Raw genomic sequence first — 17,515 nt, 5'->3', positions numbered from 1 at the left:
CTGTGTGTACATGTGGTAGGGAATATAAATTGTAAACTCCACTGGGGCAGGGAATGATGCAAATGACCAAATATTTTTTGTACAGTGCTGCAGAATATGTGTGCGCTATAGAAATAACTGGTAATAATAGTCTCTGTACAGCGCTGCGGAATATGTGTGCACTATATAATAACTGGTAATAATATTCTCTGTACAGCGCTGCGGAATATGTGTGCGCTATAGAAATAACTGGTAATAATAGTCTCTGTACAGCGCTGCGGAATATGTGTGCACTATATAATAACTGGTAATAATATTCTCTGTACAGCGCTGCGGAATATGTGTGCACTATATAATAACTGGTAATAATAGTCTCTGTACAGCGCTGCGGAATATGTGTGCACTATATAATAACTGGTAATAATATTCTCTGTACAGCACTGCGGAATATGTGTTCGCTATATAATAACTGGTAATAATATTCTCTGTACAGTGCTGCGGAATATGTGTGCACTATATAATAACTGGTAATAATAGTCTCTGTACAGTGCTGTGGAATATGTGTGTGCTATATAATAACTGGTAATAATATTCTCTGTACAGCGCTGCGGAATATGTGTGCGCTATATAATAACTGGTAATAATAATCTCTGTACAGCGCTGCGGAATATGTGTGCGCTATATAATAACTGGTAATAATATTCTCTGTACAGTGCTGTGGAATATGTGTGCGCTATATTATAACTGGTAATAATATTCTCTGTACAGCCCTGCGGAATATGTGTGCACTATATAATATCTGGTAATAATAGTCTGTACAGTGCTGTGGAATATGTGTGCACTATATAATAACTGGTAATAATAGTCTTTGTACAGCGCTGAGGAATATGTGTGCGCTATATAATAACTGGTAATAATATTCTCTGTACAGCGCTGCGGAATATGTGTGCGCTATATAAATAACTGATAATAATAGTCTCTGTACAACGCTGCGGAATATGTGTGCGCTATATAAATAACTGGTAATTATATTATCTGTACAGCGCTGCGTAATATGTGTGCGCTATATAAATAACTGGTAATAATAGTCTCTGTAGAGCGCTGTAGAATATGTGTGCGCTATATAATAACTGGTGATAATAGTCTCTGTACAGCGCTGCGGAATATGTGTGCGCTATATAAATAACTGGTAATAATAGTCTCTGTACAGCGCTGTGGAATATGTGTGCGCTATATAATAACTGGTAATAATATTCTCTGTACAGCGCTGCGAAATATGTGTGCGCTATATAAATAACTGGTAATAATATTCTCTGTACAGCGCTGTGGAATATGTGTGCACTATATAAATAGCTGGTAATAATAATCTCTGTACAGCGCTGCAGAATATGTGTGCGCTATATAATAACTGGTAATAATATTCTCTGTACAGCCCTGTGGAATATGTGTGCGCTATATAATAACTGGTAATAATATTCTCTGTACAGCGCTGTGGAATATGTGTGCGCTAAATAATAACTGGTAATAATATTCTCTGTACAGCGCTGTGGAATATGTGTGCGCTATATAAATAACTGGTAATAATAATCTCTGTACAGCGCTGCGGAATATGTGTGCGCTATATAAATAACTGGTAATAATATTCTCTGTACAGCGCTGCGGAATATGTGTGCTCTATATAATAACTGGTAATAATAATCTCTGTACAGCGCTGCGGAATATGTGTGCGCTATATAAATGTCTGAATATACAGTGTCTAGGATTTGGGAGTAATGTTCCCACGTGAATATGATCAGGTTTTGGCCTACCGACTCCGAGCTATTAATCTGCTATGAATTATAGCAGTAGCGGCACTGAGAATAATGTATCATTATGAAGCGTTATCTGCGCGTTCTCCAGTGTCAGCGAGAAATACGCCGCTCTCTCTCTTACAGATTAATGGCTTTGTCCGAGCTGCCGCCATTATGGAGCCAGAGAGGGAAAACAGGACAGTGACAAACGCTCTGCAGAAAGCGCTTGCTGCCATTTATAGCTGTGTACAATACCATACACACCCCACCCACCCGTTAGCTGGGAGGGGGTGGGGGGCTGGGCTGCGTGATTTGACCGCTCTCATACCACCCTATGGGCCTCATTCACAGGTGGGCATGTTGCCCGTCGCTGCTGTGTTTTTGTTCGCAGTGGATTTGGGGAGATATAAAACGCAGCAGCCGCGGCAACTGTCCTGAAACGCGTCTCAGATCAGCCGCATGGTACAAGGATTACCATTGGACACACATCGGCCCGCTGAGCAATTCTAGGGCTGATCAAAATGTACATCTGCTGGGGAGTGGTCACTGTCTGTCAATCACTCTGCATCCTAATGCACTCTATGACCATGATCCCATGACCATTGTTGTACAGTGTACACACGCACTACTCCCACCTATACTACTCACAGGGCCTTATTCTAGTTCACTCTTTCTGACAAAATCCTTCTTAGATGGACAAAACCATGTGCACTGCAGGTGGGGCAGATGTTACTTGTGCAGATATAATTAGATTTAGGTGGGGTTTTACTTCAAAGTGAGATCTATATTGCAGTGTAAAAATAAAGCAGCCAGTATTTACCCTGCACAGAAACAAAATAACTCACCCAAATCTAATTCTCTCTGCACATTTTACATCTGCCCCCCTGCAGTGCACATGGTTTTGTCCATCTAAGAAGGATTTTGACAGAAAGAGTGAACTAGAATAAGGCCCACACTGTCTGGCGGCTTCGGATTGGCTGTTTGTGCACTGACCCATCCAGCTGAGGATGCCAGATGCATTAGCTTTGCAGCTACAATACACAGTAAGGCCTGATTCTGGTTCACTCGCAAAAGCAAATTTTCTCTCTAATGGACAAAACCATGTGCACTGCAGGTGGGGCAGATGTAACATGTGCAGAGACAGTTAGATTTTGGTGGAGTTTGTACTTCAAGCTGAAATCTATATTGCAGTTTAACAATAAAGCAAACTATTTACCCTGCACAGAAACAAAATAACACCCTAATCTAACTCTCTCTGCATGTGTTACATCTGCCCCACCTGCAGCACAGCATGGTCTTGCCAAGGTTGCAAAATTGCTTGTTTTTTTTCTTTGCTCACAACTCACTTGGCTGGATTGTTATTTTACCCAATTAGTGACAGATCGCTGACAGTCCGGCTTTGTCTTATTTTTGGTTTTATTGCATTAAGTATTTTTTTATCTGCACTGAACGAAGTAATGAGGTAATTTTAGCTGTTTTATGCTCCTGCAGCCCAGCCACAAATAATGAGTGTCATTAACGGTCTATTGCTCCCTCTCCGCCCGTCCCACGTTCCTCTGTTCGGTGGTAGTAATGCAGGCGGAGTACACGGAACTCTGATGGCTATATTACAGTATGGCTACACGGGGGCATCAATGCTTGGAGAGAGATAAAGTGAAGTTATGTAACGCTACTTTACATCTCTGTTTATAATACACAGGTCTTTATATGGGATGCAGTTAAAATCCCAGCGGTCGGGATCCCGACACTTTCTCCCCCCGTCGGTGTCCACGACACCCCTGGAGGGAGAATAAATTAGTGTGCGAGCGCAGCGAGCCCGCAAGGGGGGGCGATCCACGTCCCCCCCTTGTCGGCATTTCGGCTGTCGGGATTCTGAACGCCGGGATCCCGACCGCCGGGATTCAGTACTGAATCCCTTTATATGATACAGATGAAGGTATTTGGGTTCTGTGATCCCCATTTCTTGATGTGTTTCACTCTTCCCCATATTACAGCAGCGGCAGTGATATTGCTGCTCTCCAAATATAGGAATAGCTGTTATTTGTCTGGTTCTATTTTGCTTGGAAAATGTATCATTGAGGGATGTGATGATGCAAATGGTACCATGGCGCCATGCCCAACCCAAGGGAATGCAAAATGGTCAAGGGCATGGTGAGGATCAGGGACGAATTGCCCAGATATTCCGTTCACACCTGCCCTCCTGTTCTACACCACTACTGCCCTCCACCTCCTCTACTGTCCTCCACCTCTACTGCCCTCCACCTCCTCTTCTGTCCTCCACCTCTACTGCCCTCCACCTCCTCTACTGTCCTCCACCTCTACTGCCCTCCACCTCCTCTACTGCCCTCCACCTCCTCTACTGACCTCCACCTCTACTGCCCTCCACCTCTACTGCCCTCCACCTCCTCTACTGTCCTCCACCTCTACTGCCCTCCACCTCCTCTTCTGTCCTCCACCTCTACTGCCCTCCACCTCCTCTACTGTCCTCCACCTCTACTGCCCTCCACCTCCTCTACTGCCCTCCACCTCTACTGCCCTCCACCTCCTCTACTGACCTCCACCTCTACTGCCCTCTGCCTCCTCTACTGCCCTCCATTTCTACTACCCTCCACCTTCTCTACCTCTACTGTCCTCCATCTCTACTGCCCTCCACCTCTTCTACTGCCCTCCACATTTCCTGTTCTTCACCTCTACCTCTTATCCAGCCCTTCACTTTTCTTGTCCTCCACACATTTAGTCCTCCATCTCTCCTACACTCAATAAAGCCAACCATCTACTTCTCTTACTGTTCACATATCGAGCCCTCCACCAGTCCTGCTACATGCAATCTACAGCCCTCCACATATCCTGCACCCACATCTTCACCACATCTTCAGCCCTCCACATCTCCTGCTCCCCACGTCTCCTGCCATCCTGTCCCCATATCTCCTCCCACCCTGCCCCACATCTGCTGCCCCCACATGTCCTGCTCCCCACGTCTCCTGCCATCCTGTCCCCATATCTCCTCCCACCCTGCCCCACATCTGCTGCCCCCACATGTCCTGCTCCCCACGTCTCCTGCCATCCTGCCCCCATATCTCCTCCCATCCTGCCCCACATCTTCCCCCACATGTCCTGCTCCCCACATCTCCTGCCCCCTACATCTCCTATTGGACAGGCATGAATAGTAGGCAGCTGTGTATTGCATGCTGGTATAAGTAACCCTACCTATGTCCTTCTCCCAGGTATCTGTTGTTGCTGTGGTGCGCTACGTCCTCGCTACAAGAGACTGGTGGATAATATCTTTCCAGAGGATTCAGAGGTGAGGAATCTATGGGGGAAATGTACTAAGATGGGTGTTCTATATGAGATACTACCTATTCTCTTCTAGAAGGTGCAGAATATATATTTTCAGTAGATTCTGACTCTCTGGAGGAAATGTATAATTATGGTAAATGTACATGACAGGCGGGTATTTGTCTGACGCAGGATTACTGATCTGGAACACGGAACAGTGTGAATGAATGAATGATCACATAGGTGTGAGGTCACCAAAGGATGAATAAGGAACAGAGTAGATGGGCCAAGTGGGTCTTCTCTGCCGTCACATTCATGTTTCTTACGGTCTTGTGGCTTAATAAAATACTAATGATGGCAGAGACTATTTCAATGTCCCTATCCGGCCTGATTCAGCTTCGTTAGCAAAGCTAAAAAGCACACCAGTGGACAAAACCAGGCTGCGCTGCAGTTGGGGCAGATGTAACATGTGCAGAGAGAGTTAGATTCAGGTGGGGTCATTTCAAACTGAGATCTAAAGTGTAGCGTAAAAATAAATCTTCCTACGAATGGAGTTGCGGTTATTATAGCGGCTCCTGGTGATTCTATCGGCATGCGCCATCCCCCGCCCGTGTGCCAGAGTCCGCCAGAATGGGGCGCGCGCACACAAGACGCTCGCTCGCCCCATTCTGTGAGAAGCCTTGCAGCTGTCTCCCGCTCGCTGCCCGTCTGCCCCCGCTCGCTGCCCACTCCCTAAAGTGGAGAGGCCTCGCTGAGTGGGACGAGCGAGTGAGCTGCTCGTGCATCTCTGTCCTCTTGCCATGCCCCCCCCCACCCACCAGCGTTATGGATATGTTACGCTAGCAGGCTGGCTGAGGCTGGCTCTATCTGTACATGCAAAAGCAGCCAGTATTTACCCTGCACAGAAAAAATATAACTGTCACAAATCTATAAATCTCTGCACACATTACATCAGCCCCACCTGCAGTGCAGCATGGGTTTGCCCAGTTGTATGCTTTGATACTTTGCTAACCAAGGCCCTAGCAATCAGTTTCTAGGAATCCTTATGTCTGTGACGGGCCTTTGACCAATGCCCCTTTTGCTAACTTGGCATTAAGGGTCAGTCGTGTAGCTTTCTGCTCTGCTGCCCCTCTGCCCCACTGAATTCCACCCACTGCCGTTTGTGGATTACATAAAAAATGAAAGTAACATAAATATCCCTGAAATTCTGATAGGTCGGTGCTGTGAGCTGCTGGCACAGAGACAGAGGCTCGGAGATTTGTTATCACAGGTTCTGCTAACCGGTGACATTGCGGAGATGAGACACAGCCGCAGTAACGCACAAAGGTGCTGAGCACACACAACAGACAGATTTCCTGTGGACACAGGGGAATGCATTACTCCGAAGGGGGGGGAAATGTGATATAATGCAGGAGAACGAGACCGGAACAGTATAGAAATCGCAACGTCTTCCCCCAGTGTCTCCTTACACCTCGCTTAGCTCTTAGGCAGCTAGGATAGTAGACCTGAAGTACCGACCCCCAACCGGTCATGTTTTCTGGATTTCTGTCTATGCAAGCTGGTGGGATATTTACTGACGCAGTATATAAATCAAGATTTCTGTGCATGATTTTTAAAATATCCAGAAAACATGAACTGTAGGGTGTACTTGACAACCTCTGATCGACGACAATGCTAAGTGGCTGTAATATCAGTACATCAACTCTTCCCAAACGCAGGATGAGGGGAGTACACAGGAAAATTGACTTTAAAAATATCAAAACTATGTTTTCCCAATTGCTCCTGTACTATAAACGCGAAGATGCCGCTTAGTGAACATTGTAATGTTGTATCATATCTGTGTCTATTTGCTGGACATCTAAATTTTTGAGTACAAATTAATACAGACTTCATTTACTTGCAATTTGCAAAACACAACCTCATTCTGGTCTAATGCTGCGTAGCTTGTTATACAGCAGGAAAAAGCTAATTTGCCAGCCCCCCCCCCCCCCCCCCCCCCCCCCCCTCATGAGGCATGAGAGACACCGGGGGGGTGATAGGCTGGATAGGCAGGCGACAGACTAGAGAGACACATGGGATTGGGGGGGGGGTTGAGAGAAGCAAAGGTGGGCACGAGCCTAGAGACACCGGGGGCTGGGGAAACACAGGAGGGGCATGAGGCTGGAGACACACAGGGCATGTGAGGCTGGAAAGAACATTGAGGGAGACTCTGGTGAGACACAGTGGAAGTATAAGGCTGGAGAAACACAGGTGGGGCTGCTGGAGAAATAAAGGAGGGCATGAGGCTGGAGACACAGGGGAGCATGAGGCTGGAGACATGGGGGGGATCTTGGTGAAGCACACGAGGGTATTGTTGCTGGACATACAGGGGAGCATTAGGCTGAAGAAGGCTGGTGAGACACATTGGGCCTTATTTTGGTTCACTCGCAGATGCAAATTCCTTCTGAAATGGACAAAACCATGTGCACTACAGGTGGGGCAGATGTAACTTGTGCAGAGAGAATTAGATTTGGTTGGGGGATATATTGCATTGTAGAAATAAAGCAGCCAGTATTTACCCTGCACAGAAACAAAATAAGTCTCCCAAATCTAACGCCCTCTGCACATGTTACATCTGCCCCCCCCCCCCCTGCAGTGCACATGGTTCTGCCCATTTGAGAAGGAATTTGCCTCTGCGAGTGAACCAGAATAAGGGCCTTAGGAGGAGGTTATATCCGAGCCAGTGAATGACGGCTCAAACGTTCTGCTGCTATGTATTATTTGTTACTGTGCAATGTTTATATGTTATTATTATATTACTACGTCTTCTGCCCCCGTGCATTTTGCAGGATGGCCTCGTCAAGGCAAACATGGAGAAGCTGACCTTCTATGCCCTTTCTGCCCCGGAGAAGCTGGACCGCATCGGATCCTACCTCTCGGAGCGCCTCAGCAGGGATGTGGCCAGACACCGCTACGGGTAAGGACAGGAGAGAGCATCACCTGTCATCGCTGGGGTACTGCGTGACACGCCTCCTCTGATGCAGGGGGTGTGGTCGGGGGGGATATGTAAATGCAGCCTGTAATATCAGATCCTTCCACAGAACATCAGCGCAGGAGGAATGTTACCCTGGTAAGCAGCGTGAGTAATGATGTATAATTACTGGTAAAAGCTTTCAGCTCCCACCATCAATTATACGATGAGCTGCAGCGAGCGCTGCTATCGGTACGTCTGCCGCACAGCAGTTTTTAGCTCTGCAGCCTAGCAAGCAGGATATTGGCACGCAAATACCGTGCTGTGTATATAGGGGCTGATTCAGCCCTGTCCCTGATGGTGGGGTTATGCGCACGCGCATTATGTGCACACCCCCAGAGCAAAGGCCTTCAGCGAGTTATACACTGGATGGGGCGTTCATATAATGATGGACAGGCAAGGGGGGCGGTCGCAGGGGTCCATTCAGAGTTTTATGGGCGTTCAGACAAAAACGTAGAAATGCTGGACATACCCCTGCGAACACAGGTGTGCCCATGCCTGCTCCCCCCCCTTTCCCAATTCAGGCCTGAATGACCCCAATAGTACTTATCGTGTCCCCTCCGGAGTTATCGCAAACACTGCGTGTTTCACAGGGGGTGACCCTCCTACAGAAAATACTGGTCTTCAGATTCTTCTATAATAGAACCATTGCTTCTATGACATCACAGAGGTTTAGCTGATCACATGTCTAATGCACCCAATCATCTATTTGCTGAACGAGACACTAAATGCAGGAGAGGTAATGGGCTATAGAATTATAACTTCTGCAGCAATTCAGTATAGATCCCAAGCCTCGCTCCTCGCTAGCCCCATCGCTGACACCTCTGCCTGCTAAGTACTAGCAGTCCAAGTTTACGCTGCCAGGCTTGACCGAGCAATAACTGAATTCACAGCCAAAGGGGTCGCAGGGCCAGAGGGGGCAGATGCACCCAGATACCTCCAGCTCATAGGAAAGAACTGGGCAAAGGGTTCAAACGGAACCACACAGGGAGAGTGGTGAGGAAGGGGCGTCTGTGTCTGTCAGATTTCTGCCACCTAGCATGGGGCTGTTGCATGTGCAGATACGAATTCTGGTATGTATGTGGTGTCCACGGGCATCACAGGTTCCCGCACCCACATGCACAAACCCCCGTATCAGGTAAATGGGCACAGGCAGTAGTAAATCAGGAATCAGCCACTTCAGAGACCGCTCTCAGAGGTCACACGCAGCTGGGCACTTACATTAACAATATAGTGTTAGCAAAGCCAAAAAAAGGCACACATCTGGCCCAAATCATGCTGCCCAGCAGATGGGGCAGATGTAAAGTGTGCAAAGAGTGTTAGATTTGGGTGGGTTGTGTTCAAACGGACATCTTTATTGCAGAGTTAAAAATAAATGTACCCTGCACAGAAACAAAATTGCTCAATCAAATCTAACTCTCTCTGCACATGTTACATCTGCCCCACCTGCAGTGCAGCATGATTGTGCTCAGTTCTGTGTTTTTTTGTTTTTTTTGCTTTGATAATGAACCTGAATTAAGCCCCTAATCCAGTTGTCTGAGTTTTTCTGTTTTTAATTACTTTTTTTTGCAGGATTTTCGGCGCGTGGAAAAAAGTAATCAAAAATGTCAAATGGATTTGAAAGGTTTTGTCAGTTCATAGATGCTGAGCAATATGAGATCTCGTTTTATTACACCGCCTCCCCGCTGGAACATACCAGTTCTCTGGCACCGACTGACTATGGCTGAGAGACCCAGCTTCTCTCGTAGCCTGTGCAGGTTCCTGGCTGCTGGCGAGACAGATAATAGCAAAAAAGAAAAAAGAGAAAAGATTGTCTTCTTTTTTTGGCGCACAGAAGAAAAAGATAGAGTATTTTAATTGTTTGTTATAATGTTATTAAAATTTAACTTTTAATTTTTCTGTTTTAAAACTGCTTTTTCTGTGAAATATTAATGCAGTAAACAAAATTAATAAAATCGGTGTCATTCAGAGACGTGTGTTGAGATTATTTCTAGATATCCAAATAAAAAATATAAATTAAATAATCTCAACACACGTCTCTGAATAAGAATTAAATTAAAAAAGAAAGACACACTGACACCGATTTTATTAATTTTGTTTACTGCATTAATATTTCACAGAAAAAGCAGTTTTAAAACAGAAAAATTAAAAGTTAAATTTTAATAACATTATAACAAACAATTAAAATACTCTATCTTTTTCTTCTGTGCGCCAAAAAAAGAAGACAATATTTTCTCTTTTTTCTTTTTTGCTCATAATCTTATTGTCTTTGGCTGCACCCCCACAGAGATCAAACATAAATTGTATAACATTGTCTCGTTTGGGGCCCCATTGGGTGCTATAGCACCAACCAGTGCAGACTTCCCAATTCCCCTTTTCCCTTTTTTACTGAGACAGATAATAGGTAGCGTATATAGTGTCTGCGTTCATTATAACGCCATGCCTCATGGCCCAGGATTGGGAGAGAGGAGACCGAGCAAGAAGCGGCAGCACTAGTTACTTTGTCCGCACCGGTTACTCAGCCCATCCATATAAATAATACTGGAAATGGCCACAAATCAGCTACAAACATAAATGCAATCTGCCGCGTGTTCCCAGGTGCCCAGGAGAGACTGTAGCGCTTATTATCACTGCGCTGGATCCTGGAACGCTGTCACTAGGTCACATGGGATGCGCGCACTTTGCATCTAGTAGGCAATGGATTGTAAGTGATCACTCTTACAAAGGGGGAGAGTTATCAAATCTCGGAGAGAGATAAAGAGGAGAATATGCCCACACCCACCGGTTATACTGTAACTGTCAAACAAAGCTGATTGGTTATGACAAGCAACATCTCTACTTTATCTCTGCAAGATTTGATAATCTCCCACTAAATAATATTACACACAGGGAAATATTGTTTCCCCTGTGTGTTGAGTATAACTGGTAGTAGAGATGACATCACCGTCGAATCACACACTAACCTGCTACATAGGCTGTGTGACTGCGCTGCCCTCACTTTGTGAATTCGCTGCACTCACTGTGACATCACCATGCAATCACACACTAACCTGCTACATAGCCTGTGTGACTGCGCTCACTCTGTGACATCACCACACAATCACACACTAACCTGCTACATAGCCTGTGTGACTGCGCTCACTCTGTGACATCACCACACAATCACACACTAACCTGCTACATAGACTGTGTGACTGCGCTCACTCTGTGACATCATCATCCAATCACACACTAACCTGCTACATAGACTGTGTGACTGCGCTCACTCTGTGACATCACCACCCAATCACACACTAACCTGCTACATAGACTGTGTGACTGCGCTCACTCTGTGACATCACCACCCAATCACACACTAACCTGCTACATAGACTGTGTGACTGCACTCACTCTGTGACATCACTACACAATCACACACTAACCTGCTACATAGACTGTGTGACTGCACTCACTCTGTGACATCATCATACAATCACACACTAACCTTCTACATAGACTATGTGGCTGCGCTCACTCTGTGACATCACTGTGCAATCACACACTAACCTGCTACAAAGACTGTGTGACTACACTGACTCTGTGACATCATCATCCAATCACACACTAACCTGCTACATAGACTGTGTGACTGCACTCACTCTGTGACATCATCATCCAATCACACACTAACCTGCTACATAGACTGTGTGACAGTGGTCACTCTGTGACATCACTACACAATCACACACTAACCTGCTACATAGACTGTGTGACTGCACTCACTCTGTGACATCACTACACAATCACAAACTAACCTGCTACATAGACTGTGTGACTGCACTCACTGTGACATCACTACACAATCATACACTAACCTGCTACATAGACTGTGTGACTGCGCTGCACTCAGTGACATCACTGTGCAATCACACACTAACCTGCTACATAGACTGTATGACTGTGCTCACTCTGTGACATCACCATCCAATCACACACTAACCTGCTACATAGACTGTGTGACTGCACTCACTCTGTGACATCATCATCCAATCACACACTAACCTGCTACATAGACTGTGTGACAGTGGTCACTCTGTGACATCACTACACAATCACACACTAACCTGCTACATAGACTGTGTGACTGCACTCACTCTGTGACATCACTACACAATCACAAACTAACCTGCTACATAGACTGTGTGACTGCACTCACTGTGACATCACTACACAATCACACACTAACCTGCTACATAGACTGTGTGACTGCGCTCACTCTGTGACATCACATCCAATCACACACTAACCTGCTACATAGACTGTGTGACTGCGCTCACTCTGTGACATCACTGTCCAATCACACACTAACCTGCTACATAGACTGTGTGACTGCGCTCACTCTGTGACATCACCATCCAATCACACACTAACCTGCTACATAGACTATGTGACTGCACTCACTCTGTGACATCACCAATCACACACTAACCTGCTACATAGACTGTGTGACTGCGCTCACTCTGTGACATCACCATCTAATCACACACTAACCTGCTACATAGACTGTGTGACTGCGATCACTCTGTGACATCACCAATCACACACTAACCTGCTACATAGACTGTGTGTCTGCACTCACTCTGTGACATCACCATCTAATCACACACTAACCTGCTACATAGACTGTGTGACTGCGCTCACTCTGTGACATCACCATCCAGTCACACACTCACCTGCTACATAGACTGTGTGACTGCGCTCACCCTGTGACATCACCAGTCACACACTAACCTGCTACATAGACTGTGTGGCTGCGCTCACTCTGTGACATCACCATCTAATCACACACTAACCTGCTACATAGACTGTGTGACTGCGCTCACCCTGTGACATCACCAATCACACACTAACCTGCTACATAGACTGTGTGACTGCGCTCACCCTGTGACATCACCATCTAATCACACACTAACCTTCTACATAGACTGTGTGACTGCGCTCACTCTGTGACATCACCATCCAATCACACACTAACCTGCTACATAGACTGTGTGACAGTGGTCACTCTGTGACATCACCATCTAATCACACACTAACCTTCTACATAGACCGTGTGACTGCCCTCACTCTGTGACATCACCATCCAATCACACACTAACCTGCTACATAGACTGTGTGACTGCGCTGCACTCAGTGACATCACTGTGCAATCACACGCTAACCTGCTACATAGACTGTGTGACTGCGCTCACTCTGACATCACCATCCAATCACACTCTAACCTGCTACTTAGACTGTGTGACTGCGCTGCACTCAGTGACATCACTGTGCAATTACACGCTAACCTGCTACTTAGACTGTGTGACTGCGCTGCACTCAGTGACATCACTGTGCAATTACACGCTAAGCTAACCTGCTACATAGACTGTGTGACTGCGCTCACTCTGTGACATCACCACACAATCACACACTAACCTGCTACATAGACTGTGTGACTGCGCTCACCCTGTGACATCACCAGTCACACACTAACCTGCTACATAGACTGTGTGACTGCGCTCACTCTGTGACATCACATCCAATCACACACTAACCTGCTACATAGGTGACTGTACTCACCCTGTGACATCATCATCCAATCACACCGCGCTGCTACTCTCTGTATATTCCCAGCACAGAGTGCCGCTCACATAATGCAGGAGTCAGACGCACGTGTACAGAAATCACTGCTAACCTCTCCGCCTGTGGGAGTAATGTGTAAGAGGTATTAATAAAGGAGACAATTGAGGAACACAATGGCGATATACAATAAGAAAATCATTTGTATTGCTCTGACTGTGCTATTTAGTTGAGTGAAAAGAGGCTTTAATGAAACAACTTTAAAGTCAGCGGTCGCGGCAGCACAAATATCGGGGGTGTTGAAGCACCCACTTAATGACCTCTGTGATACACGTGATACGAGGGGGCAGATGAGGCCGTAGTGCTGCTGTGACATTGGGCAGGATGGTGTGTGTGTCCCATTGCTGAGAGTATCAGAGTACTTACTGAGAGTATTAGTGAGAGAAGTCTGGAGAGTATTTAGGGACGTGATTATTGCACCCCAACTTGTAGTGTGGTAATGTGTATGATCAATGTTGGGGCGCAGGACCGGGCTTCCGAATATATGCTGGCTAGAAGCCGGTCTCCGACACAGCACGTACTTGTATATTAGTAGAGGCCGGGAGGGATCAGGAAGATCCCTCTCAGATTTTTTTTTTTTAAAAGACAGTTTGTATGCTAGGGCTTGGTAAATCGCACCCAATTAGCAGCTCCCAATAGAAACGTATGGAAGAGAATTAGTGAAAGTATTTAGTGAGAGCATTTAGAGTATTAGTGAGAGTAATAAGTGAGTCAGTGAGAGTCCTATGTGATTCCACAGCAGCTGTAGCGCTGGCTCCCAGCCTATCCCCGGCCTGGATGATGTACAGACTTTGGGGAAGGGCACAGATGGGAGCATCGTAAAGACAGCTGTGAGGATAATGATTGGGATTCTACAACAATTCAATATCTATAACTGTTAAACCCGCTTGAAGCAAATGCTTCGAAAGGTAGTCTGCTACCATGTGATCAGACACTGGACATGTATATAGATGATGTCCAAGAGCGCATTAACATCTATTAATTGGCGTATTTTCCGCAGCGTTCATATAGTCCCATTTTTGTTTAACTCCTGTTTAGGCAAAGCAAGACAATCCCCCCCAGTAATCCCCCTGCAGCCGCCATACAGCCGCCATTTCCCGCCTGGTCCTGATGGCAGCGCAGATTGTGGTTATCTTTCGGTTTCCCGAGCCCCCTGCGCACGCCATATAGCCAGCATTATCCTATGCAGGGCTAATCCTGCGTCCACAGCTTTAGTGCTCTCTGCAAACATTTCCCCCAGAACACCGCTGCTGCCAGCTGCGTCCTCTATTTGTACCAATAATGCCCTGAGATTCGGGATTAGTGCTAGAGTCATTGGTCCCGGGCAGACATCTGTTCACAGTGAGAGCGCACAGCAGCAGGCGCTGACCTTCTCTCTGGCTCTCCCATCGCCCTCCTGCCTGGTGCACCGTACAGATGCTCTGCGGGTACTCGGTGACGGTACAGCGGGTCATTGGAAGCACCCTCTCCTGCCTGTGTGAAGACTCCGCGCAGAGCCAAAAGATGACTTGCTGGTGCAGGTACCCTCGTGGTTGGCTGTTACGTGGCTTTATATAACTCCCTAGCATCCGTGGCTCCTGGGGAAGAGGGGGGTGATTTATATTATGTGCACTTGGCAGAATTCCTGCCCTCTCGCTTTATATTCCTGCCGAGAGACGGGTTTTTCTGGCTGATAATTGCTAGACATTTGCTGGCAGGTAACCACCAAGTACAGGCGCTCGGAGTTAGAGAGGTGGGGTGGGCAGGGGGATAGAGTGTTGTAGTTGCCGCTAGCATCAGTTCCAAACTGTCATTTTATAGTCTGTCTCTTTCTCCACGATTTGATGCATCTCCCCCAGGGTGTTCAACTTTCTTTTCCTCCTGATTCGGGCTGGGTAATTGTCTGTATAGATACGTGTACGGTTGTTGCGTCGGCACTATTAATGTCGACATGCATTCGGTTGACCAAAATGTCTACACGAGTTTTTCACTTTTTTTCCGAGCCGACATGTGCCGACAGGCGGTATTTCACGCCCTACCATCCACTAGGGCGTGGAGGGAGAATAGAACAGTGTGCCGAGCACAGCGAGCTGTGCACCGATATGGTGTTCGTGTCGACCATGTTGACATTAGAGTAAAAAAAGTGAAAAAACTATGTCGACCTTTTGACTGTTGACATAATACTTGTGTCAAACTTTTGACACAAATGCATGTCGACCTTAATTTGGTTGACCCAATGATCCATACCCATAGAAGGTGGTGTTGCCCATAGCAACCAATTACATTATGTGGGGTTTATTTACTAAGGTGGGAGTTCTATTAAAAATGGGATGTTGCTACGGGCAACCAATCAGATTCTATCTATTATCTCCTAGAAGGTGCTAAATAATAAAAAGTAGATTCTGATTGGTTGCCCAGAGCAACATCCCAGCTTAGTAAAGAAACCTCTATCTATCATTTTCTAGGGTGCATTAGAGAAATTATAGATATCGTCTGATTGGTTGCCACGGGCAACATCACTTCTTTCATTTCTCACAAAGTGTAGAGAGATACAGTACCCACCAATCTGCTCCTGTAATTTTTGAAACATGGCCTGTAACGAGGCAGTTAGGAGCTGATTGGCGGGTACTTTATCTCTTGTTGCTTGTTATGTCGCGATATCTGTTCTGGTGTCACCATCTTATCACGATAATAACAGTTGGAAAACATTTTCAAATAGCTACGGGCGCTAAGTGAACCGTTAATGTTCCTGGCCGGTAGCGCTCGGTTGCCGCGGCAATAACTTTTTCGTAAACTCCGATTTTTTTTATACACAGTTCAGCTTTTGTTATTGAGCTGAAAAAGACCTCCAGCAGAGAAGGGGGGGGGGGGGTCTGCGTTCTCTCCCAAAACTATGTGGAAAAAGCTTGCTTTAAGCGTATTTTAGTAACAGGGCTATTTATAAGAAGCAGGCAACAGAGATGTCTCCGAGTCCGTTTTTCCTAAAACTGAACCCTAGGGAGTTATGTCCCCTCACAACAGCCTAATTGGGTAAAATATTCATGGGAATCTGTTCTAAATTGGGGTGGGGGTGGACTAAGCCTTGGAGAGAGCTCCTAACTGCCATGTTACATGGTACTGTGCATCATCGCTTGGAGAGTGATGCAATGGAGAGAGATAAAGTATCCGCCAGTCAGCTCTAACTGTCATATTTTTTAAACCCAGTCTGGAACATGGCAGTTAGGAACTGGGTGGTTGGTAGTTTATCTCTCTCCTCTTTAATTCTCTACAAGGCTTAGTAGCATCATGATAATCCAGTCCTGATTTTGATGGACGGTCACTGACCCGCTTTCTCCGTAATCCTGATATGAAGGCGGTATATAGTTATTCCGTTGCTGCCCACAACAGAGGAAGGCATCTTCCTTGTGGTGTTTCACCTTCAAAAAGGTTCCTCGGGGGTGTGGCCATGCCCAACAGGCGTGGTTTCACACCCTCACTGAGCTGGCCACTCCCCCAAGGTGCTGCAGTTTCCCAATCCTGATTTGAGTGGTATACCATTATCAGGTATAATAAAATGGTAAATATATGGTGTAGGAGTTCCACCTCTGTGTAGGTGAGGGTGGGGGTTGCTCTTTGTACACATACATATGTATAGGGACAGCATAGATCTTTTACCCTACAGACAGAAGCAGATAGAGTGCTGTGAGTGTGATTGGCTATATAATGATGTCAGTCCGAGACTGCAGAGGTAGCAGTCATTCCTGTGTAAACACAGGGACAGCTTGTCACCAGCCAGGGAAGGGTCTCACTGTGGGATCTGTCCTCCTACGTCACACGTTACATC

General features: G+C 46.3%; 1 protein-coding gene across 4 annotated transcripts in view; it reads left to right on the top strand.

The window, feature by feature from the left end:
* The window catches only part of EFR3B (EFR3 homolog B), a 160,492-nt gene that overhangs the window by 74,896 nt on the left and 68,081 nt on the right, over positions 1 to 17,515 (top strand). For all 4 annotated transcript variants that reach the window (XM_083178812.1, XM_083178815.1, XM_083178814.1 and 1 more), the window contains 2 exons: positions 4,994 to 5,070; positions 7,874 to 8,001. In XM_083178812.1, the coding sequence (XP_083034938.1) occupies positions 4,994 to 5,070; positions 7,874 to 8,001 (205 nt within the window). The remainder of the gene's footprint in view (positions 1 to 4,993; positions 5,071 to 7,873; positions 8,002 to 17,515) is intronic.

Source organism: Crinia signifera, chromosome 3 (genome assembly GCF_055691185.1).
Source record: "Crinia signifera chromosome 3, ASM5569118v1, whole genome shotgun sequence".
In the NCBI taxonomy this organism is placed as follows: domain Eukaryota; kingdom Metazoa; phylum Chordata; class Amphibia; order Anura; family Myobatrachidae; genus Crinia; species Crinia signifera.
The sequence above is the reverse complement of the archived record's forward strand: the minus strand, read 5'-3'. Positions and strand labels throughout refer to the sequence as shown.